We start from the raw sequence: 18,432 nt of genomic DNA, 5'->3' as shown, positions 1-18,432 counted from the left end.
CTACTACAGAATCAGACCATACCCTTCCTCTTCCTTCCTTTCCTAAACCACCCAGTGGAAATCTGAGGGAGGAAAAACAACGTTACTGTTTCATTTGGGATCCTTCCTAGATGGTTGCGTTATGAGTGGAGTAGTACATTGGTCTTGTCAAAAAAAAAAACTCCAGTAGAGCTTGTCAAAATCAGTTCCTGGGTTTAAGACCCAGCTTCCCCTCCCAGGTCAGGCACTGATCATAGCAAAATGAGTCCTAAGGGGAGGCTCCAGCTGCTGGCTTCTCAGGATCCAAGGTAAAGCAGCCTGGCACTTACACAGACCTTTCTGTTTGTCTTAACTCCTGTTCATATGAGAAACCCATCCATATCACTTACGAATGCTGGAAATGCCCAAAACCTTAAACTCACTACATCAAGACTAACGTGTGGGAGTGGTCTCATTCAGTGGTGTACAGGACTGACAGCCCCCCTGAACATAAATAGAACATCTATTAAAAATCTATGCCTGATTAAGCTGTTTCTGTGGGACTTGACAGGTAGACCCTTTTGGACTGTCAAAAGCAGATCGATGCAGTATTTGTCTCCAGCTTTGAAGCTCTCCACACTCTGGCTTTGACTTTCTCAAAAGGGCTGCTTGCAGACACCCCCCCCTTCTGAACCTTTGGGATCCCCCACTTCTGTAGTAGCACATCAGCTCTCCTACTTGAGATTTTTTTTGTATTTTTTCTTATTTATAGTTTATTCCTTGTGGGACACGTTGAAGCTGTCACAGAAAAATGCTCTGCCAAAGAACTTGAATGTTTTTCTCCTAGACAGGAAAAACAAATATAGAGATCGTATATAGGTCCTTAAAATTGCAGGCCTCATAGCAGCAGTTCCTTGGAAGAAAAAAAGACCACCCTAATTGTCTAGACTTGGATTTAGATGTTTGCTTTAGGCTATTCAAATTTAAGTATTTTGGACATAGCTTCTCAGCATCTTCTGCTATTTTTTAATTGGAGCTGAGGGATTATGCCTGAGGAAGCTCAATTAAGACAACTTTGGCTCGCATAATTGCCTCAGCAGGTTAGTGACTCAGTGCCAAGCTCCATGAAAGTTTAAAAACATTTGGGATTTAATGGTAGAAATTGTCAATATGAAAGTTTTCAGTATGTTTTCTTTTCAGATTTCCTAGAAGCTGCTGATATCATGGGGCCTTAAAACCAAGTCCTGAAGGGCTTGCCTAGCTGTGGGTTGGAAAGCAAGATTTCAGTATGGTCCAAACATTTCCTAGTTTTAGCTCCTGTATGCTAGTGGTTTAAATACCACAGTATTTGATACTTTGTTATTGTGCTGCTTTCTAATGAAATTGACCTCCAGGTTTCCTGTTCCAGAAGGCAGCGATTCCATAATTGACAGATGGTGATAAAATCCCATAACTTTATTACTAATGTCTGTGCAGATTGAAATATGAATGTAATTGCACATCTCTGAAACAAACGGAATCAAATGAGCTTAATGATTCTACATCTGTCTGTAGAATCTCCATTTGACAAGGTCATATGCTCACATGAGCGAAGGATAAATGTTTGAGGTAAACATGTTTTGTGAGACAGGAATATAAAAATGTGTGCCCTGATGTGAAGTTGACTTGTTGGCTAAAGGTAATCCCTGTCGTAGCAAGTAGTTTGGCAGGTACTGTGTAAACATGATCATGTACTGCTTGCACTGCACATGATAGCTGTATCTTAATCTCTTATGGACATCTAGTTACTCCCTGTTTCCTCGGGTACATCATCCTGCCTGGCTGTAAGCAATAACACCTCGTGAATTTCATGTCTTGTGTTCTGAAAATCAATACTACTTTTATCTTCTTCAAGAAGGCTCCCGCCTGGTTCCATGTACAAGTATGCCCAAGTGGATTGTGCACACAGACTGTAAAGCAGTTGGTAGGATGTACACTTTGTATTTAGATGCTTGATTACAGTGACATGCCCAAGCTCCTGAGTGGCTCTGTGCTGCTGTGTGCCTCCTGCTTATCCTTCAGGGTAGCTGTGTGTGGCCCTTCCAAATGTGAGCTGCTCCAGGCATCTCCTCTGATCCACTGGTGTCCTCTGGTGTCTTTGGAGGGAGAGTTGTGGCGAGTTCCTAAATGACAATTGTAGTTATGCAGCCCTCTCTCCATGGTACAGTTTGTTATGATTGCTAGCAAGAGATCAGCAAGAATAAAGAAGGGTTTCTCTGATTGTCCTGTTCGCTAACTGGCAAAGCAGTAGGCTGAATTCACTCAGCATGTCTCCTTCCATAATTTGTCACAGCTGTGATACAATTCTGTTGGCCTTGAGGGGCAGAAGAAGGCACCCAGCTCCAACCAGGATGTAACTCTGGTGTTTTCTGCCCTCCAACAAGCAGGGCTTGCTCCTGAAGTAAATGCATCCATGCTTTACAAAACCCTTCTGCCAGACATGTCTGTTCCTACAGATGCCCTTCTTTACAGGAAAGAATGCAGCCAGTCCTGTCACCATACTTGCTTTTCTTTTACGCACTGCTCAGAAGGAATCAGCAGTTTTTCCCATTTCTGCTTCCCACACTTTTGGTGTTTAGCTTACATGTAGCCAAGAGTAATCTTTAAGGCAACTAATCTTAGTTTAGTCTGTGCTGAGGAACTGAGGCAATATATCACAGTTCTATTTTGTAAAGTCTCTAGGCTTCTAAAGTGGTAAAGGATTTTCTTTATAAAACCCACAGTCTGAAGGTGTAAAAGACAAGCAAATGAGAACTTTTTTTTCCAACCTGTCTGGCATGCACAAGGTACTAGAATTCGACCCTTAATTGAATTTTTGGCACCTTCCTACTGTGAGTTCAATTCTTCTTGCCATTTCAAAATTCACGGTGCTTCATTTCTGTGAACTCGGTTTGAGTTTGTCGGTATGATGTCTCAAAATATCCTGGCTTACAGAGGATGCTTGCCCCTTTTTGCATTTTTCTGAAAGCATATGTAATGATCTGAATAGTTCACAGCTTGTGGGTGTGAGGGGGCGATGTTGTTCTACTTCCTCTTAGTCATTCCAGCCTTATGCTTGGAGGAAGGCGAGAGCTATAGTTAATCAGCACTGTATTCTAGCCTATGCATGTTTTTCTTCAAATGTTATAAAATTGGTTTCCCTTCTGCCCATGTACAGGAGTACATCTGTGCTGGCTAACGGACAAAGAACAGAAGTGCTGCCCTTCCACTGAGCTGGCAGTGATCTGTTGTGGGAATGTGGCAAGCTGAATTCCAGGAGCGATGAAACCTTTACACAAGCTTTTGGGGAATGAAACTAGCCTTCAGTGCAAACATGTGGCTGGAAGCTCTTTCTGATTATTTTAGGTAGTGTGAGAATTAATAAACAAAAATCAGAAAGAGGAGTGTCTTTCATTGAGATGGGTCCAAAGAACTCTTAAAACCTCCAAAGAGCAAAACCTAAAGAAGCCCCTAGGTGAAACAGACATGTCTCTGTACTCAGAGCAAACACCAGGAGGTACAAGTCATCAAATAACATCTCTACAACTGTGCAATAATGTTTTGTATGGAGCTGCAGGCATTTCTCAGTTTTTTGAGGCAATACTGCATCGTTTAATGTCTTGTTACTGCCTTTTTACTGGGAACTGTTACAACCAAGAACAAAACTAATGCTCTGACAAACCTGTAGGAACAGATGATTTGATACACAATTGTTTCAAGAAGAGGCTACTGCAAGAAGGGTGTGGGCTGGTTCTTTGATCACCTGGTAGTAGGAGAGAGTGGTATTCATGTACCAGTTGATTTAAGTTCTGCTTTATTTTAGCATCTGTCACTGGACCTCAGATGAGAAACTTGCATCTTTGGTCTTAATATTTGTGTGTTGAAGGGATGAAAGCAACTCTAACAACTTTAATCATATAGGTAGCTAATAAATGCGAAATGTATGCAGTAACTTTTTAACCAGCTGGCTTCGAATTTTTTAAACTGTTCAGTGTAGACTTCGTCTCTTCAGCTGATGCAGTATTTAACTGATTTCATTGTTACAGACAGACTATGACAGACTGCACTGCTGATAAACAGTCTGAAAAGGCTGCCTGGGAAGTCTGATACTCAAGAACTGTTTAACTTCCCAGCCATACGTTGCACAATGTTCAGCTTCGTTTCCTTTGCTTAAAGTATGCTTGTGAGCAGGGTACAGGCATTTTTAAAATGCTCTGTAATTCCATACTGCTGTGGGAACAAGAGTGCCCTCATCCTACTGAAGAAAGATGCTAAGAACATGCTGCACTGTAAGTGCTCAGCTGTTTGTTGGATCAAGACCTGCATAAAGAGGCATGCAAAAGCATAAAACCAAGTGTAATGTAGCCTAAAGTAAGGTGGAAGCAGAGAAGCAGTAACTTATGACTAGAATAATAATTAAGAGAGATTCCCAGTTGTCAGGAAAACAGTGTGCATGTGTACCAGCACAACAGCTGAACTAAAGAATTTACCCTGAATGTCTTGGATTAGACTGAAAACAAAACTTACAGAAAATTTACAGATAATCATTTTCACTTTGGCTAGCACAAGGGTTATTCTACAGCCTTTTCCCCACTGACATCCCTCACAGATCTTTAAGATCTTTAGTTTGCTTTAAAACACCTTCCCTCAACACCTTCCCTCATTTTGTACTTGTGCACTGAGAAAGCCCTTGCCTCACAAATAGCCTGAGAGCGCTGCCACCAAAGGACCTGAGCACATCCTCTGGCTGTGCCTGCCTGCTGCAGTCATCTAAGCCTGCCTAGCAATAGCATGTGTGGCAAGGAGCAGTGGTGGAGTGCTGGATAGCAGCCTCTGCAACTAAAAGGCTGGGGAAACCTACATTTTTAAAACTGAAAATGATCCTAGGTCTTTTGTAACCTTGTCAGCTTGGGCAGTTCAGTGCTATGGCCTTCATATAGGGTGGGAGGGGGAACCCGTAGGTGTCTGTGTAATTGCAACATCATTGAGCAACACAGGTTAAATTAGAATGTGAGATTCCCCGATTTTACAGGCTAATTTAAAAGCCACAAGGATGCTCTGTGTTCATCCTCAACATAAAAGAGAAGCTGCTGCTTCACTGTTTTTGGAATGTTTTTTTTTTTTTGGCACACAAATTCACGTGCGTGTCACACCTGGCAGGGCTTTTAGGATGAGACAAATACCCCCTGCAAAAAAAGAAAAAAAAAAAACCACAAATCAAGTTGTCTACTTTAAAAAATATTAATATCTTTGTCAGTAACTAATAAATAGATAGCTTAAAAAAACACTTATATTAAAGTGTTATTAAAAAACTATTAAGGAAGTTGATATTCAGACTATTTTGGACCACAGTTTTTCAAAGTACTTGAGGTAAATGGTGGTTGTGCCTCAGACTGAAACCTTTCCATTGGGAGGCAGGAGAATGTTAGTTTTGTAGTGTGCTGAAATACAGTCACCAAGCACAGTATGGAGCGGGAGCTGTGGGCCTGTGACTTGTTCGATGCTGTTCCTGAGGAGATTACGAGCCTTTGTGGAGGTTTTTGATATCTTGTGAAGACTCAGAAAGATCCATCCGATAGCCCAGAGATGAAGTGAAGCCAGCAGAGGGGCAGGCTCATTAGGAATTGAGAAATGGAGCGTGTTTCATAGAAATATGTACGCAGTCATCAGAAGGGAGGTGGGGAGAGGGAGGAACAGGCCTCTGGCTTGTGTCTCACTGAGATGCTGCCCTTTTCCCCTGCAGCACGTCTGCTGCACTAGTTCATCTGTTTCATTTTCTCACTGAAAAAAAAAATAAACAAAAGGCTGAGCCATGGCAAGGGACAGGAAGAATCTTAAACAGCGGCCGCATGGGTTGCTGCCAAGGCGCGTACGTGCACCCTGTTGCTTCTTGTATTTTCTCAGCTATAAAATGTGAAGAATAGTGCTTAAATTATGTATCGTTTGGTGTTATGGAAGTTAATTATCTAATGCTGCACAGTCCTCTGAAGACGAGATGAGCTATATAAATGTTGTACAAGGCTTACCAAGGGTCTCTGTGTGAGGTGCACAGAAACTCTGGTAACTGTGGTGCCAGGAGAGCTGGGAAGCACGAGGCAGAGGCCCTGGGGCTGGCTGTGTGTGGTCTTCACTTTGCAGAAAAGCAACATCCACTTGAATTTGTCCCATATTTACAGGACAACATGTAAATACTTCTGGACCAGAGCTGTCTACTCCGTTGTGGTAGAGATGCCCTAAGTGTCCAAGGTTTGTAGCTGAAATGCAGGTGATGTCAGCTGGTGTGGCTGCCTCAGGCAGCGGTGGGTTCAGTGCCACAGCAGTGGGAAGCTGAAAGGGAAAAAGGAAGATGTGCAGTCTCCCATAAGGTGGAGTTTTGGCGGTGTCACTCGCTGTGTGACAAGCCAAACTGGGCTGTAACAAGAGCTGGTGTTTACTGAAGCTTTTTAGGAAAGCCTGGGTGGGGGGTAGATCAGTCAAATGCGTTAGTACCAACCTGTTTTCCCATTCACTTTCTTGTTACACACAGTAACTTTAGCTCTCCTCTACAGATCTCTGAGCAGGGTTTCTCTCTTAGCTAGCTTACCTAGCCAACTCTTATTATTTACCAACAGGCTTTTTGGCTGCTTGCCGTGGGTTTTGCAACCAAGCAACATCAGGGTACGCTGCCTTTGTCACCAGTGTCAGCGAGCTCTCCTGCAGTGCTTGAAGCAGTTCTACCAGTTCCAGGCTTAGAGCGGCTTAGATGAATAAGTTGCATCTTACCAGAAGGTCAAATGAAAGAATTGTGTTTCTAAGACTCCTTGGTGGATAAAGTGCAGAAATATACACTGATGCAAAATCAGGATTGCTTAACAATACCCTGCTGTAAAGGGAAAAGTAGGAAAGGCGTTGCTGTGCTTTGATGTCTTTTTCTGTAGAAGTTGCATGGGGTCACATAATGAAATAGGCTATTTGGGGGAAAAATAAATGATTCCTTCAGTTCAAAGGGTATATCTATCAGTATCTCCTCCAAATAACTACTGTCTACATTTAACTAACATCAATAGATTTTTTCCAGACACCATTAAAACTGAAATACTGTTATATTTTCTGAGTGTTATGTATTGTTATTTATAAGATTAACTTATTTCCTCTATATTTCATCTTGCAGATCTTAAAATCTTACAACATGTATTTCCTTGGACTGTTGTCTTTGCTTGTTTTGCAAAGTAAAGCCTTCAAGACAAATTTTCCTGATGAAACTATTGCTGAGCTTTCTGTGAATGTTTACAATCAGCTGCGAGCTGCAAGAGAAGATGAGAATATTCTTTTCTCTCCTCTGAGCATTGCAATAGCCATGGGAATGGTAGAGCTTGGAGCCCATGGAACCACTTTGAAAGAAATTCGTCATTCATTGGGTTTTGACAGCTTAAAAAATGGTAAGGCCTTTTAATCATGTTTTCCAAGGGACTTTTTGTCTTAAAGAAACAGATAGCAATGCTTGAAAATGCTTGAACCACCATGAAAATGACCCGATGATGTTCATAGATTCTTAATAAGTAGCCTTCTTGACATCTAGTTTGGCCTGAGTCTGCTGAGGTGTGCTTGAGTGGATTCCAAGTCGAAAGATGCCAATTTGCAATCGTGACTTGGGCACCTGAATTTTAGGTGACTGCAGTTTTAGCTATTACCTTTGTTCCTTTCTTCAAAATAAAGATGCTTTTGTCTCTACAGTTGTGAAAAGACTTTTTGGAAGTATCTTTTCTTTAGGGCTTATAATGAAACCTGAAAAGGAAAGCAGTTGTTTTAAGCCATGTTGTTTAGAAGAAAGTATGAAAATGTTGGTAGTTTAACTGATGCCATTATGTCTTACTCTGACAAAACTGGCTTGGTTCCTATAGGTAGAACACATAGATTTTACCGTAAATTCTAGGTCTTAAATGCTCAGTTTGCACTGCATAATACATCATACAGGCTTGCAGGCTAAATTAGGAAATAGAAGCATTTTGGTTGTTTCAGCAACCAAACATGTTCCCCTCAGCCTTGCTGATACACAAGATGCACTTTTAGCAGAGAACAATACTTCTGTGCCATCCTGTTTGTACTATGGGATAAGCAGTCATGCATCTGGATGTAGTGCTGTGAAATGCAAGCATGTTCAATGCAAACCACTCTATTATGACTGCAAATGGAGAAGATCAGCAAAGGAGGAAAAAATTGTTCTGAGAAGTGGTTTCTATGAATTTTGATGTTGGAATGTCTGGTTTAAAACTGGAATTAAATGTCTCGTTCCTTGAACTTGTTGGACTTTAAGTCCTTAGCAAATGGATATTGGTGAAGGAATTCTGAATACAGTTTAGAAATGAATTATTTGGCAAGTTTTCTTGCACCATACCTCTCTGCAGATTATGTCTTTCTGTGGAAGTAACGGTGAATATTCAGTTCTGCAGTTTCTCTAAATGTTGATTAAACTATCCCCTAGCTGTAACTGAGGGAGTTATGCAACAGATTTGAGCCAGATCGTTCACCATTCTTGCATCAGTGCTATTCAGGGAAAGTACTCCAACAATTTGAGATTGGAACATATAATTGAATTCAAATTTTAAGCTAGAGTTTTCAGCTTCAAGTAGGCAACGCAACAGTAAAAGCCTTATGTTTTGAAGCAGACCACATTTTTTGAGTCCCATTGGCTTTTGGCTGCAGGAACAGGTAAACATCCTATGTTTTTTTTAAATCCATGTAGTACCCTGGGAAATTCTAAACCCAATCTTTGTTGAAGGAACCTTGTGGGGGTCCCTTAGCATCAGAACTTAATTTTCCTTACCAAGCTCCTAAACAGTTTTTAGGAAATAATGAAAATTCTGTTGGCTTTGTGGTGGTAAAGCACAGAAGTATGACTCATAAAAATAATTTTAAGTTACTCCTGGTGTTGAAAGGATTGCTTTTGGTAGCTTTGTCTGTAATGGAGTTCAAATGGATTGTTAATATTGCTAATTATAGGAAGTAGAAAGAATAAGCTCTAAACGTGTTCTGCCTTGCAGATTGTTTTTTCAGATCTGAAGGCGTGTTCAGGTTTCAGTCAATGAGGCTACATGTGCTGATCACTACTGGATTTAGAAACAATTTTTAAAAAAGGAATCTTTTCATAAAATGACTTTGAATTTGCAGCAGAAAAACGTGGAATGACTTTTTCTAAAACCTTCTCACCGAACTTGTTTTTCTTTCCTCAGGTGATGAGTTTACCTTTTTGAAGGACCTTTCTGATATGGCAACTAGTGAAGAAAGTCATTATGTTCTGAATATTGCTAACTCTCTTTATGTGCAGAATGGATTTCACGTCAGTGACAAATTTTTGCAGTTGGTGAAAAAATACTTTAAAGCTGAAGTAGAGAATATAGATTTCAGCCAGAGTGCAGCTGTAGCTACCCACATCAATAAGTGGGTGGAGAATCACACAAATAGTAAGTCCACGTGATTTTTATATACTTCCTGCAGTAAGCATTTGTTGTGTTTCCAGAGTTACACAACATTGTTGAATTGTTACTTTAGTCTTAAACAAAACAGATAAAAGTCAAGATATATCCTCCCATTTAAAAAAAAAAAAAAAAACAAACACATACTGGTATTAGCTCTCCATGCGTTTATATTTTTCCTGTGCAGGGATCATCTGTAATATTTACTGAAGGAGAATGTTTCAATGGTAGTCATTTTAATACTGATTTTGGTATTAAGCTATAAAAAGTAGATAGGTGGTATCGCTAAATGCTTAAAACACCTCTACAGAGGGGTAATTGACCTATGCTTTGGATGTGTGGGAGGATCACACATGCTGAGAAACTCATAGGTACAAGGTACAGAGAAATTGAATACTAATGAATGCTAAAGATAATTGTAATAAGTGCAAAATCAGACCCTGTAATTTAATCTTTTCCATGTGAGGGAACTAGATCGCATGTTGAAAGGGTATTTGATTGTAAGAATATTGTCACCAGAGTTTTACAACAAAAACGTGTAGCAGGGGAAAGGAGAAAGCATAAAATTACGGATGTAAATGTACCTATTAGATCTGTTTGGCGTGGTGCTTGTTCACATGTGGCATCCCAGAGATGTGACACTTTCTGAATGCATGTGCAGTCAAGGCACGAGGGTGAATTTAGTGCCCCCTTCTAGGGATCAAAGCATAATCTCTTTGCAGTTCATCTGGTGCCCTCTGAGGGATGGATGATATTTTGAGCAATTCAACAGAAATCCAGTTCTAATATCAGTTGTACCATTGTGAAACTGAAGGTACTGGAGCCTCCTTTAGGAACTAACACGCCGTCGTATTGTAGGAGCATTTAAGAATCCATAATGCTGTATGGAAATTTACAGTACCAAAGTGGGAAAACACCTCGTATAATGCTTCTAAACCATTTTTGAAATGATCTAGTTTTTCCAAGGGAAAACAGAGCCTATTATATTTATAATAAATTCTGCCCTTTATCTTAAGCTGCAGAAATAGAGGGAATATAAGTAACACAGCAGCTTGCACAGTGTTTTCAGAGAAGCACGGTGTCTGAGGGAAAAGTAAGACTCTTTTTATAAGAGCACCCAGATCTCATGCTTAATAGCTGCCACATCTGCTGACCAAGCTCATAACCATCATCCTGCAAGGAACTGTCGAGCTAACAAAGGCAGCTATAGGTTTCTCAGCATTAGGTTGCGATAGTAACAGTCCCTCAGCCTAATCTCTGAGCACTACATTTTATTTCTCTCCTGTCTGCCAGCTCTGACAGAAGGCTCATTTTCTCATTAGGTAAGGAGTATAAGACAGTCAGGTTTCCAGTTCCAGCATGTTTAGCATGATGGGAGGCTCAGAGCAGAAAACATAAATGAAGGTTTCTCTGGCCTGAAAAATTAACATATGTTTGTGTACTAACAAGATGTGGCTGAAAAGCACAAGAGGAAATGATGTACCAAATAAAACAGGAAAAACGTGATGTATTTTCCTTATTTTTTCCTTTTTTCCAACCATAAAGTATGGGTCATATCTCATTTTTAAGAATGTTCTAGGTAAAATGCAGTATTAACACCGAACCAAAACGAATACTGCCCTGTGGTACACAAATTTCACTCCAGTTGATAGGTGTCATATGCTCCAGAAAGCAGAATGCAATTTGTTTTAAACCATGGGTTAAGAAGTAATAATCAGACTGAGGAATGTGTTTATTTTAACACCTTACACTGCAATATCAGTTAAAAATAGGAACAAGCAAGAAAGCCATCTGACGTAGGCTGTAATTCTTCAAGAATAGTGACAAATGTGGTTGGTCAGTGCACCAAATTTAACAAACTCAAAATTGTTTTGCTGGAAAGCAAGCTATTTAAGGTGAGTTAAGGCAGGTGAGACTATTCTCATGTAAATTGCTTATTTAAGAGTAGGAGCAAAGCAGCTGCCTTGCTCAGCTGACACACTCCCTTGCACAGAGCAGATGCTGGATGTCTTTCTTTTGTATTTTTCAACAGTTGGTGTCAGTGGAACAAATGCTGAGAACTTTTTTGATGATTAGTCCTTACTAATCAGTGGGATGTTACTTGATTAGAAACTGAGCACTTCAGAATTGGCTGAAGTGAAGTTCCCATAGGTATGCTTATGCACTTGAAGCACCCATTTTAAGTGCTTCTTTGGATTGGAACCTGAGTTTGTAGATGAGCAGACCTTAAGAGCATAATGTTGAACTATATTATAGCACCTGTGTAAATATTTTTGATCCCTTTTCTGCTTGATTTCATTGTGGGCTTATATTTAAGTACTGGTAAAGGAACAGTTGACTAACATGTACTAGATGGAAAGATTTATGCACCTACACTGTGATTTTAGGTTTACAAAACACTGACAGTTTAATTTGAGATTTAATGGAACATCTGAATTGGAAATTACATGTTAGCAAAGCTTTTTATTTTCTTGCTTTTTTTTTCAAGCTGTCTTAAGTTTTGATTTAATGCTCAATTTGACATGCAGAGTGACAGTTGTTTTTCTTCTTAGATATGATCAAAGATTTTGTGTCATCAAGAGATTTTGGTGCTCTAACTCATTTGGCTCTCATCAACGCAATCTACTTTAAAGGCAACTGGAAATCACAATTCAGACCTGAAAATACAAGAACTTTTTCTTTTACTAAAGATGATGAAAGCGAAGTGCAGATTCCAATGATGTACCAGCAGGGAGAGTTTTACTATGGTGAGTTGGAGATTTAGCAATTTAAATCCAGTAAGTCTTCCCTTAATAGCTTTGTTGCAGTAATACCTATTTGTACTGTTGACTGTTCATCCACCTAGAATTTTAAATGTGGTGTTTGCCCAGTGAAGGGATGCTTATTTGATGCTTTCATAATGTGTGTGCTTCTGTATTATACTGGATAGCAACATATATAATGACATCTTTTATTACTTTTTAGATATGTTTGGTGCCACGTGGGGAATTTCAGAATGTTTATCCATTATCTCTAAACTCTTTACAACTATGGAGCTATTCCTGCTTCTTGCTAAAGTATTCTTGTGCTGTGTTAAAAAATGAATGGACTGGACATTAGGAAAAATTCCTTGACTGTGAGGGTGGTCAAACACTGGAACAGGCTTCCTAGAGCGGAGGTTGATGCCTGAAGCCTGTCAGTGTTAATGAGTCATTTGTATAATGTCCTCATTAAAATGCTTTAACTTCTGGTTAGCCCTGAAGTGGTGATCAGGTAGTTGGACTTGATGATCTTTGTAGGTATCTTCTAGCTGAACTATTCTGAATAAATATAAAGTCTTAGTTTAAGAATAACGCTTGTTCGTTAATGCTCTAACATGCTTAGGTAAAATACGAGTTCTTTGAACAGCAGAGCTAATGATTGTTTTTAGCTTAAGCTTGAGCTCCAGATGGGTTCTAAAGCACCTAGCATGGGCATTATTTCACTCATTAATAAATTCTCTTCTGAATTTAAAAAAAAAAACCAAAACCTCTACCTGTTTCCATGGAACTCTTGGCAGCTTTAACAACTGTTAGAGTTCTCTGTTCAAATAATGGAAGATAAATAAGTTCAGAGGTATGATTACCTACAAACTGTGATTGCCTAAGCTTCCCGTCTTTAAGGAAGTGGAAATTGGGCTCAAATCATATGATGGAGAAACCATTATAAATTTTATGTAGGATCGTGGGTCATCTTTAGCTCCAGTACTTAGTAAACATTGCCTAGTATTAACCTTTTATTTTTTCATTATCTCTGGTGTAGACAGAAGGAAATACTACTGATAGCATTTTTTTGTGTGTTCTCTTGTAGGAGAGTTCAGTGATGGCTCCAATGAAGCAGGTGGTATCTATCAAGTTCTGGAAATACCGTACGAGGGAGATGAAATTAGTATGATGATCGTTCTTTCCAGACAAGAAGTTCCGCTGGTCACACTGGAACCCCTCGTCAAAGCCTCGTTGATTAACGAATGGGCTAACTCAGTGAAAAAGCAAAAAGTAGAAGTATATTTACCAAGGTGAGAATATGCTCTCATGTCAATAAAGGGGAAAGACTGCATTCATTTTGGTTGAAGCAGCGGAAGAGGTAAAACCTGAACATCTTGAGCAAATCTGTAGTTATGTAGCAGCCGAATGAAGGCTGCTGTGACAAGAGAGCCCGAGGGCATTCAGGGTAGAGTGGTGGTAGTTTGAGCAACAAGTGAACGCTACATTTGTGTCCCTTCCAGGTGTGTAAGCTCCTGAAAGGATTACATCATCAGAAATATATTCGCCCTGAATGATGGCTCCCTTTTTATTGCAGAGCTCATTATGTTAACCACTCAATTTAGACGGGAGCCATAGAAATATCGCTAGCCTCTATTAACAAAAGCTAAAATGTTTCATTTGGGTACTAATTAGATTACTGTTTGCTGCTAATTTAAAAAGTTCTAATGGTGTGTCTATGTAGACACAAACAGCTGAATGTTGAGAGGTAATTCCAGTCAGTCAATTTTTGTCTTTTTTTATTTATAAGGGCTGATTTCTTTTTTCTTTAGAGCAGTAAAACTTGTTTATTTGAAGACATAAGTTATGTGTTCAGTGGTGTATTTACTCAAATACCACTTTAGTTCTCTTTCCTAGAATTGTTTCATCTGCCTCTAATTGTTTTTTTCCATGCTTACCTTATACTTGTTTACTACTGTGTTGTTGGTTCATAATACTCCTTAAGTGATTCATAATGATTTAATTGAAGCGTTGATATAACAATATGGCACAAGCTTGGTGTGGATTACCCCTACATATTAAGCTTTCTGTGGTACTGTGCAAAACAGTACATGGAAGAACTAAAATATAGTGAATTCTTTTAATCACTAAAATAGTTACTGTTTTCCTGTGATTTGGAGATTTGGGTTGGTCATATTAGACAAGTAAAGAGCAGGCCAAGAATTCCTGCTTTTTATCGACTTAGTAAAAACCATTCTCAAGGAGCTATCTGCAGCGGAGCACCATAAACCAAGTGCAGCCAGGATAAATTAGGTTGAGATGGACTGGTGCTGTTGGCATGCCCTGATTCCAGCTCAAGATAGAATTCTGCTTCTCTTTAAAGCCATTATGCTTGGAGTCACCGTGAGGGATCAGCAGCATTTTGGGGCTCTGTATCTTTGTCCTGCAGTAAGTGCTCCTTTTTTTTTTTAGTAGTATTTCATTTGAAGAAGGCACAGCAGCAGAGATGCACCGCAGATTTTGTACAGGCTGAGCCTAATGCACAGTCTTGGTGTCTTGTGGTTGTTTTTCACCTGGAGTTTCATTTCCCAGGAGCTGTGAGCAGAGACTCCAGGTTTCTCTGCAGCCAGAATCTCAGACATGAGTTGGAGGTTGAGGTTTTGTGTGGTCATATAACTTCCTTATTTATTCTGTGCCCAACAATTCTTTCCTCAGGCTAGTTTTCATGCATGTCACTCATTTAAGAACCTCAAAGAACTTGGTAAATGTTTTCAAACTGAGGCTATACAGAGGTAAAACAGGTACAACCAGGTGCTGATTACCTTCAGTGTTTTCTGATTATAAGATAGCTTTCATGAGCTTGAAACACCATGCGGTAATACTGCAATTTCCTTATAAAAATTAAAGATTGATTGCATGTTCCCAAGGTGTTGGATTTCCATTAGGGGTTTGGAGGGTATCTGCAGGATTTTTATCAATGCTCTAAATAAAAACTTCATAAATATTTTATTCTCTGACTCAGGAAGGCATGTTATGAAATGTGGCCTGCAGGCTCTGTCCACTGAGAAACTGAAAGCAGCAGTGGAATAAAATTAAATTTTTATATCCTGGAAGATGCTATCCAATTATAAAGTGAACATTTTTTAAACTTATACACTTGTAATAGGGCCTGAACAACTAGCCAAAGCAGAGTTAATCACAACTTCCCAGTTTCTGTCTGCATTATCTGTGTGCAAATGAAATTGCATATTACGCCTCTTAATAGCAAACGAGAGATTTGTACAGAATTGTTAAATTATACTTTCTCATTTTCATTTTCAAATCATTGTTTCCAGCTTAACTCAGACTAAAGTGATCAACAATTTAATCCGTTTTTTCCATAGAAGTGAAACAGACCATGAATCTAATTTACAAAACTAACAATTTATTTGAAGAACACAGGAGGAACTGCTACCTAGTGACAGTACCACAGTCTGCAGATCGCCTCCTAAAGACTGTCCTAGCACGCTTGGCTTTCCACAATGACCTTCCTGCTTTTGTGTTCATTGAAAGAGTCTTAAAAATGCCTGAGATGGTGTTGAAATAAGTTTCTTTGTGTGATTTTTTTTCTATTTCTATCAAAAAATCCAGCCATTATCCCTTTTTAACATGCTGTCTTGAGTTCCCTTCTTATGAGGCCATTCTTACTGTTCTTGGGATGCGATCACAGGAGGTGTAGAACTGCACTGCTGAAATAAATACACACTTAGTCAACGTCTGCAGCTTATCTTTAGCCCTGGACAGAAGGACTTTGCCTGAGAAAGAGCCATAACCTGCCTTGCTCTGCTTGGTTAGAACAGCAGCGTGGTAGGATTATTGTTGTTTGATGTCAGTCTATTAAATTATGCAAGCTAGTTCTAGCACCTCAGGACAGCCTTGCTGAAATTCCAGCTGAAAAGTTGGAATTGATGTCAGCTAGCAGCTTGGTGTTATAGGCCGCTTACTAAGCTGAAATAGTGGTTCAGATCCTGAGGGCCTCTTTTCCAAGTAAGAAATTGTTGATTTCTTGAAATGGAGCTATTCCTCTGCTTCTTGTTCTGCAGAATACAAGGTATCAGAACAAAACTGAGAACCTGGAATTTCTTGTGCTTTCTCACTCAGAATTTATAGTAATTTTTGAAATTCTAGCCTCTGGGATGAATTGCATTAGACTGTAGTTCACTTCTGCTGTGTAACTAGAAAGTGTGCTCAGTCCCACATGATCCTGAACACCTAAGGACTTCAGTAAAAATTCAGCATTTCAGAAGGGCTGCACAGCCTCGTACAAGATGAAGCTGTCTTTTTCTGCCTTGAAAGTCTATAAACTAGAAGAAAGCCTGAAACAGTAAGTGCTTTATATAAACCTAAAGCTTCAGGTACACAACAAAGGAGACTGTCAATGACATAAACGTGTAATTTGAATCTCATGCTGATGTAAGTTTTAAATTTGAAAAACATGAAAATATCTTTCTCTGCTCAACTCTCCAGAGAGCTGCTTTAGTTTCTCAATCTAATACTACTTCCAAAGCATCTTTCTGTCCTTCATTTCATGTGGGAGTGACCCAAAGATAATGGAAATGAAGGAAAACATTTTTTGGATCAGCTTTTTGGACTGCATTTTACATATAGGAAATGCTTCACAAAGGAACATTGGGGTGGGGAGCTGAATTCCCATCTTCATTTCTTGTTGTCTTGACTAATAGCGAATGGGCAGTCACTATCCCTTACTACTATTCCTGCTGAGTGCTTCCTAAGGAGGCCTGTGGGAGCTTGTAGCCATGTACGTGTGTGTTGGTGAACCTTCCGGAACTGCTTAGCTCTGAAAGCTCTCCTTTTGACTCAATAAAGCAGTCTTTCCATTTCTTTTCTAGCCCTATGGTGAAAATGTTCCTCGCTTTCCCTTCGGTGGCTGTGCTTTCTTACTTCCATTCAGTCTTTAATGCTCCCAGTTGCAACTTGACTTCTGATACCGAAGTACTGAAATTCACTTCTCATGCTATTTTCAGCATCAGAAACACCTGAAAGATTGTAGGAAAAAGGCCATCTGTTTTGTTACAGGGAACAGATACTGCAGATAACCATGGGCTGGGGCTAGTATCGTGTAGGTCAGCATTGCCAAAGTCTGGCCATACAGCAAATACCTGGCTTGGGAAATGAGGCTGGGTTGTAGATATTTGAAACGAAAACTGACATCACTGGCTATAAGAAATACGTGGAAATCTAAATCTTATTAGAGCTTGTCTATAACTCATTTTAGTATCTGTGAGAAAATAGGGGAGATACTATTTTTGAGTGGTGGCTCATTTAGATTGCTTTTTTGACCACATGAAACTTCTTAATTGTCACAATTCTGGGCAATCATTCATTAAGAAAAGCTTTCTATTTTTATTTACCTATAAAAATGCTGCTGTGCTGATGCATTCCATGCCAGAACACCTGAGAAGCTTCCTCTTGGACATAAATCTTTTGATCTCCTCTGATTCTTTTGAGAACTGCCAAAACAATAAAACCACAAGTATCAGTTCTGTTTTATTCCAGGCACAGACTGGAATTCATCTGGACAGGTTACATGACCACATGCAGTGCAATCAGTGATTTGTCAAACCCGAACTCCCTCCGGATCTTACTTTAGCTTGCATAAAATCCTTCTCTGAGTAATGATTAACATTTATTCTATCGCGGATCATTATGAATGCACTTGGTGTAAGGAAGAAAGATCCACTTGACTCTTACTGAGTCATCTTTTGATGTCCAGGTTATTCTTTTTCAAGCTGCCAGGGTTTGTACATGCAGAGATATCACTCATCCAGCTTTTCATCCGCTGTTCACTGCTCAGATTTCTGGATTATACTTTCTCCTGGAAAGAACATGTTCCTACATGTAATTGAGGAAGCTTAGTCCTGGAGAAAATAAAAAAATATATATAGGAAATTGCACAGCAGAATATTTTATTTTCTTTGGATCTAGCGCAGACAAGACCCTTCACTAAAGAGTACAGTGTAATTGCAGAGTTGTTTGTGACTAAAAGGTTTGCTGGAGAAACTAACAATACTGTATGTACTATATATTTTGCTGTACACTTGCTCTAACCAGTCATTGTCAACGTAATTTAAATCTTTAATGCTGTCATTCTACAAAGAACTCACAACTCTGCTCAATTTGTCTCTTGTGTCTGTAGACTTCTGGCACCTTCAGGGCAGGGCTGCCGTTGTATTTTGACACATTTCATTGTTTCTGTAGCTGCCCAGTCTGTTTCTGCCCATCTA

The 18,432-nt window shown here is 39.5% G+C and overlaps 1 protein-coding gene across 2 annotated transcripts in view; it reads left to right on the top strand.

Moving 5' to 3' along the window:
- The window catches only part of LOC311212754 (neuroserpin), a 47,347-nt gene that overhangs the window by 17,138 nt on the left and 11,777 nt on the right, over positions 1-18,432 (top strand). For both annotated transcript variants that reach the window (XM_084292358.1, XM_084292357.1), the window contains exons 2-5: positions 7,127-7,394; positions 9,186-9,416; positions 11,981-12,175; positions 13,257-13,461. In XM_084292358.1, coding sequence (XP_084148484.1) covers positions 7,145-7,394; positions 9,186-9,416; positions 11,981-12,175; positions 13,257-13,461 — 881 coding nt within the window. In that variant the 5' untranslated portion in view covers positions 7,127-7,144. The remainder of the gene's footprint in view (positions 1-7,126; positions 7,395-9,185; positions 9,417-11,980; positions 12,176-13,256; positions 13,462-18,432) is intronic.

This window comes from Netta rufina (genome assembly GCF_964035555.1).
Source record: "Netta rufina genome assembly, chromosome: 9".
Taxonomy (NCBI): domain Eukaryota; kingdom Metazoa; phylum Chordata; class Aves; order Anseriformes; family Anatidae; genus Netta; species Netta rufina.
Note: the sequence above shows the minus strand (reverse complement) of the source record. Positions and strands in the feature narration are given on the sequence as shown.